A 6739-nucleotide genomic window follows, 5' to 3' on the forward strand; every position below is an offset into this window, starting at 1 on the left:
TAGATAGATAGATAGATAGATAGATAGATAGATAGATAGATAGATAGATAGATAGATAGATAGATAGATAGATAGATAGATAGATAGATACCATTGAAAATAATCCAAAACATAAAAATGAAGCAACAGATTGACAGCAAGAGGCAACAGATCACATTGAGGAAAAATGGACATAGAGAAACAGTGACAAAGAAAAAAAAGGCATAAAAAAGATAGATTGATATCCATAAGTAAGTTTATGGAAATGACTGTGAACTCTTACTGCATAAGTGTGCATGTGCTGATTTGGGAGTAAATAAAAATGGTACAGAAATCATCAAATTAAAACTTAAATCCAAACAAACATGCTTTCATCAAATTTTGGGTAAAAAAGTGCAATAAACAAAAACAAATGAACAAACAAAACATAAAAAGCAGTATTTAAACAGGCTGTTTTGTAAAGCTTTTACAACCCTCATCACAAAAGTTGAAGTGTTCGGAACCCACCTGTCTGTGACCTCTTCCGTCAGGTCCTTCGCTGGGGGACCGGGACCAGTGTCGATCATGGGGATGCCTGTGTGGGTAGTCGTGGCGTTCGTGGCCATAGTGCTCCTTGTCCATGGAGCTGTGATGACGGTGATGGTGATGGTGGTGACGACGGTCCTTGGTGCGGCCTCGGTCTCGCTCACGCTCTTTGGGTGGAAGGTCACCTGATTGAGTCGTTGTGCTGAGGTCTGTGCCCAGGCCTAGCGAAGACATGTCTCAGTTCACATAGTAGACGTATTACAGACTAAGATCAAACATGAGGGTTACAGAAGCTTTTACAACCCTAATTCCATTGATGTCAGGATGTTGTGTAAAACATATGTAAAAACAGAAAGCAGTGATTTGCAAATCCTTTTCAATCTATATTCAATTGAATACACTACAAAGACAATTTTCAAACAAATAAACATTATTTCTTTGTTCTTGTTTATCAAAATGCTGTTAAACTGGCCAAATCTGTCCAATTTAATTTCTACCAGTTGTAATCGGCCGAGGGTGTTATTTGCTACCATTCAGTCTGTCATTAATCCTTATATCAATGTTCTTAAAACTGCTACACAACAACATTCACAGTAGGATTTTCTTGATCGTTTTATTAACAAAATTGACTTTCAAACAGAACATTGTCAGTGCACACAATGACATCCAATTATGTGCTCCCTCTATAACCTCAACTGTCTTTGTTCAGTTCAGCAAATCTACAAACTGTCCACTGGACATCATCCTCACTGTGATATTCAAACAGTCCTTAGACACTAAAGGTACTTGTCTTTTGACATTCATTAATAGCTGTCTAAGTTGAGGTTCTGTTCCATCTGTTTTTAAGCAAGCTGTGGTCAGGCCTCTTCTTAAAAAAACGGGTCTAGATCCCACAGATTTTTCTAATTTCAGGCCAATTTCCCACGTCATTTTTATCCAACGTGCTGGACAGGATTATTTTTATTCAGTTACAGTCCTTTTTTTAATTTAAATAACAACTTGTTTAAAACATATCAGTCTGGCTTCAGACCTCGCCATAGAACTGAGTCTGCACTACTGAAAGTGCAGAATGATATTCTTTTGTCTCTTGATGCCAAATAATCTGTTCTGCTAGTGATGCTGGACCTCTCAGCAGCTACTGTATGACACTGTGGACCATGTGATCTTCATCACTTGCCTGACTCAGCAGTTTAGCCTCCAGGGAGTTGTGCTTGAGTGGTTTAAGTCCTTTTTAACAGACAAATCTTTCTCTGACAGGATAGGTGATTTGTTCTCTGCTTCTTCAATTCCTCTGACCTCTGGCGTACCGCAGGGATCCATTCTGGGGCTTGTTCTCTTCTCACTTTACATGCTGCTGTTAGGACCCATTATCGCATGCCATAATTTGTCTTTCCATCTGCAGATGATTTGCAAATCTATGCCAGTCACTCTCAGTTCTTCTCTTAGTTTAAATTCCATTGCATTGGAATTGGGGTTGTATATTAAAAAAGTGTTTTAGGGTTTTAAAGATTGTTATGGTGCTTTGATGGACCAAAAATATTTTTGATTGGCAGATCAGCCAGTCAAACACATCAAGCTAAAAATCAGAGAATTTCTGTCAGCAGTCGATTAAATGCTGACTCACCCGTGTCTGCATCTGTGTATCTGGTCAGGGAGCGCTGTGAGGCGCGGTGACTCCTGTCCCTGTGTCTGCATCCTCCGCCGTGTCGCCCCTCTTCAGACACGACCCTCTCCAGGGAGTAGTCGTCCAGCCTCACGCCACGGCCAGAGCGCCCTTGGACCAGGCTGGAGGTGGAGTGACGCATCGGGCTGGTGTCAGTGATGGTCTTAAAGGACAGAAGAAAGTGTAGAAAGAAATACAGAGAAAGAGGCAGAAGGTAGAAGAAGACATGACAGGTTGAAGAACATGGATAACAGCAGGGAAGACAAAAAGACAGGGAAGAGAGAATAAGTTAGATTTAAAGTTAGAATTGAGTAATTGAGCAATTGAGCAATACCACATACTGTAGGTGTACATTTTGATAAGCAGCAGGTTTAGGGCACAAGAACACCACAAGTTTCCAATAAATGCTTTGAATTTTGAACTTTGGATCATGTGTTCTGACAATATTGAGTACTCAGGGCACAAAGTGCATGTATTCACAGCTTCTAACAACTAATCTTTTGACAAATATTTAAATATAGCATGTGATACCACATCTTCACTAAAATGTCACAGACAAAGATAATAACAGTAAATAACATACAGGAAAGAAAAGCGTGTAGAAGCAGAGAACAAGCAAGAGGGCTTTAAAAAACCATGCCTCACATGCACACGGCAGAGCAGCCTATTAAACTTCTCCTCATGGCAGCCATATTTCATACTCCGGTTGCAAAGCCAGAAGCTTTAATAGGCCAGAACCAGTAAATAATAAAGGAGAATGTATGTTACTGGCTTTAATATTTTTGAACATTTCAATATAGAGTGATTGGGAATGTGACGGGAATTTTCAAATTTCTTTTAAACTCACTGAAACTCTTTTTTTAGCAGTTCTCACGAGAAATTTTAAAGCAAAACATAATTAAGTATTGACTTTTTTTTAAAATAAACATTAAAAAGACTGTGACATCAAATCTTTGTAATAAATAATACATTTTTTGAAAGATTACATTGGTAAAATATTGCTGAAAATAATTTCACACAGATGAGATAAACAGTTGAGATATTTATGTGTGAAGTAACAGGAAGTGATGTCAAAGGGGAATGTCTGCATGTGAACAGAGCATCAATACTACGGCTAACAACACAGACTGTAGAGAAGAATCTGATGTTTCTTTAAATTATTTGAGTCACTATCAGAGACAGACGAAGAAGAGTCAGAGTTCAAATATATTGTTTCAATAAATAAAGTTCATTTTCTCAAAGAGTTTTCCTTTGATGTCACTTCCTGTTTCACTTTGGTTGAGCCAAATTGAAAAGAAAATATGACGGTTACGTGAAAAAAAAAAAGCTAAAATAAATAAGAATTTTGCCAAATTTTTAAATATAAATATGTTGTCTTTGACTTTCTTTTTGTATTTGAAGGACATGCATGTCACAGACACTTTAAATCTTCATGGCAGATGAGCCACTACAATAAGAATATGGACCAGTACTGGCAAAATCTAAAGAGTACAGAGAATCAAATCATTATGGTTTAGAAAGAAATGTGCTGTTAAATATGTATGGTTTGTGTGACTGATTATCTTTAAAGCTACAGTAAGTGTTAGAGACGAATCTTTTTGAATAGTATATTATAAAGTTAAGACTAATTAGCTTTGCAAAGACTGATTCATAGCAGGTCTTCCAAGTATGATGTTAGTCAGATATGGACACCATGTGGAAAAGACAAACCATCCTTCTTAGTGCCTGATCAAAAGTTCTGCAAGAACCTGGCAATACAATCCTAGAATCCTGATACAGCAAGATGTCTGTTTAGACAAGGAGGATATAAGGAGTGTACAGTATGTAATCCTTTAGCATTCATAATCTGCAGCAAACATTTACTAATTAAAGTAATTAAACAAAAAAAGACTTTCTTGCTGCATCAGGGTAATTCACGAGTAGCAGACAGCATGCAACATGTGTCTCCTTTTGAAATTGAACACGTGAAATTATATTTAATTGCAAGACAACTTCTTTTATTTTTAAGATGGATTCATGTTTGAGCTCCTCTGACCAGATAAGTAAATCTGCAAACACAGTGAAATCCCACAGACCCTCACATTAGCTGCACCTCACAGAGACAGCAGTCTGTTCACTCACAAACACACAGAATGTGTTATTCCTACATCTTCTGCTAATTTATCATAAAAAAAACAACATTTTATTTAAATGTTAATGTCAATGACTATTCAGCTAGATGTGTTACTGTATATGGAAGAATTTTGAGATTTCATACTGGAGCAGTTTGTCAAAAACAATTCAGGACTTTTAGGACTTTGGTTTTTAGAAAAAAAAAAGCAAAAAGAGTGCATTTCTAACAGATTATTTTTCTATAGCTTAACTGTTTTCTGCACTGTTTGGCCACTTCTTAGTGACAAACTGGCATGTTTTATCTTTAGTAATCATGAGAAAGCAATTACAGCCACTGTAATGGAACTGAGACATAATTTTACTGTTAAAACTCTGAAAAACCGTTACTTGCTCATTTCATTCAGTATAAGCATTTCAGATTAATGTGTGTGTGACAAACTGATTTTTTTATTAATCTTTGAAATATAAGGTTACTGATTTTCTTTTATACTTTTGATACACTTTGACGAATCTCAGCTGTGAAACATTTACTGTAAATAAAGTGAATGTTAAAACATTTATTTATGCAATGTTTAATTTGTAACTGTAGGGAAAGGCTTGAGAGATTCGGACTAAAATCAGAACCTTGTTTGAGACAATCTTAAAGACAAAATATGACTACCACAAGGAGGTTCTACAATACAGCTGGAGTGCATATTGTTCACATTACATTATGATTTGTTGTGGCAATGGGGGCCATAATTAGACCAGGCAGGCAACTGGATTTAACATTATTGTACATTTTGGTAAAATTGCAAACAATAAGGACTGATTTTGTAAAAGCTGTAAAAACATTTATGATAATAACAAAAATAAAACTAATACGTTAGAGTACATATAAAAATGTCAGAAGCTGTGTGTATTATAGATGTACCAAGAGATGAGAAACAAAAACACCCCCATATCATTTCACAAGGAATCAGATTTTATCTTATTTTTTTCCCTCATCTTCCCTTGTGTGGTTTTTAGTTTTTCTGTTGTTAAAAGTAGCACAACTATGTTTGCTGCTTGAACGGCTTCACCTGTTCCCCCATGTTTGTCTTGTATGTCTTCTTGAATGGTGTTTCTTAACTGGCCCCTCCCCCTTCCCTGAATGTACAGCACCTTGTGAATTTATTTCTGTGAAAGGCACTATATAAATAAAACTTTACTTTACTTACTTACTTATTTACCTCAGTGTGGATGTGATCTGAGCAGAACTGAAACTAATAATGTAACCGTTATAACGAGCTCACAAAGCCAATGTAATCATGGGTAATTATTGAACTGGTTAGCAGACATTAGCTTCTGTAGCATATATTGTTATACAGAATGTAGAACTCTGCTGAATCATATTACAGTTTAGTAGAAATTCTTAAATATTACAAACTGATTTATCCTCTGATTTATGTAATATTTACACAGTGTAAAATAATATTATATATCTGACTATTTTTAGGTTTTGGTTAGACAAACCTGACCTGTTGAGAAGATGGTTAGCCAATATCAATAGAGACAAGTTTTATCTATAACTTGGTATGCAGTGAAATTTTTTAAAGTGTCAAACAGGTAAGAAATAATATTGGAGGGTGGGGTGGAGGTGGGCATGGTTTTATGTTTGGAGAGTGGGGTGGGGTGTTTTATGTATTTTTTGCAAAATGTTTTATTTTATATTTTTATTTTTCTGTTTTTTTTCCACTCTTATTTCTATTTCACTGTTGGATGTTGTTTTATTTTTACTGTTTGATGGGATTACAGATGTAAATTAGCCTTAGGCTAAATCTGGTGCAATGCATCAAATTATGTTTTAATTGCACACTGTCCCGAATAAATAAATCCTTCATTCATTCATATACTTTATTAGTAGTTGAAGACATAATTTTTCAATTAACTAAAAAGTTACTGACAACATCAAGTGATTTAGATCAGTGGTTCCCAAACTTTTTGTCTTCTGACCCACAAAATATTCATGGCAAAAACTTGTGACCCCAAATATTACTGGTCTGAGTACACGAACTTCATTAATAAACCTGAAAACACAGGCTTTTTGACAATCTAAACAGCTTGTACACAAATATAAATACTTATTTTTACTTATTTTGTATTTTTCTAATAATTATAGGAAAAATATTACATCAGCAATTATTTTATTACCATTTAAATTGATTTCTGGAGATTAACCAAGGTGCTTCATGACTCATAATCTACAGCAGTGGTTTTCAAACTTTTTACCTTTGACCCACAAAATATCCATGGCAAAAACTTGTGACCCCAAATATTACTGGTCTGAGTACGTGAACTTCATTAATAAACCTGAAAACACAGGCTTTTTGACAAGCTAAACAGCTTGTACACAAATATAAATACTTATTTATACTTATTTTGTGTTTTGGTAATAATTATAGTCTTCTGACCCACAAAATATTCATGGCAAAAACTTGT

At 35.3% G+C, this 6739-nt stretch overlaps 1 protein-coding gene across 12 annotated transcripts in view; it reads right to left on the bottom strand.

The window, feature by feature from the left end:
- The window catches only part of cacna1ab (calcium channel, voltage-dependent, P/Q type, alpha 1A subunit, b), a gene marked incomplete at its 5' end in the record, with an annotated part of 93529 nt that overhangs the window by 3077 nt on the left and 83713 nt on the right, over positions 1–6739 (bottom strand). For 11 of the 12 annotated variants that reach the window (XM_014022055.1, XM_014022056.1, XM_014022059.1 and 8 more), the window contains 2 exon segments: positions 487–725; positions 2129–2330. In XM_014022055.1, the coding sequence (XP_013877509.1) occupies positions 487–725; positions 2129–2330 (441 nt within the window). 12 annotated transcript variants of the gene reach the window in all.

The sequence above is a fragment of the Austrofundulus limnaeus genome, unplaced genomic scaffold (assembly GCF_001266775.1).
Source record: "Austrofundulus limnaeus strain Quisiro unplaced genomic scaffold, Austrofundulus_limnaeus-1.0 Scaffold316, whole genome shotgun sequence".
NCBI lineage: Eukaryota > Metazoa > Chordata > Actinopteri > Cyprinodontiformes > Rivulidae > Austrofundulus > Austrofundulus limnaeus.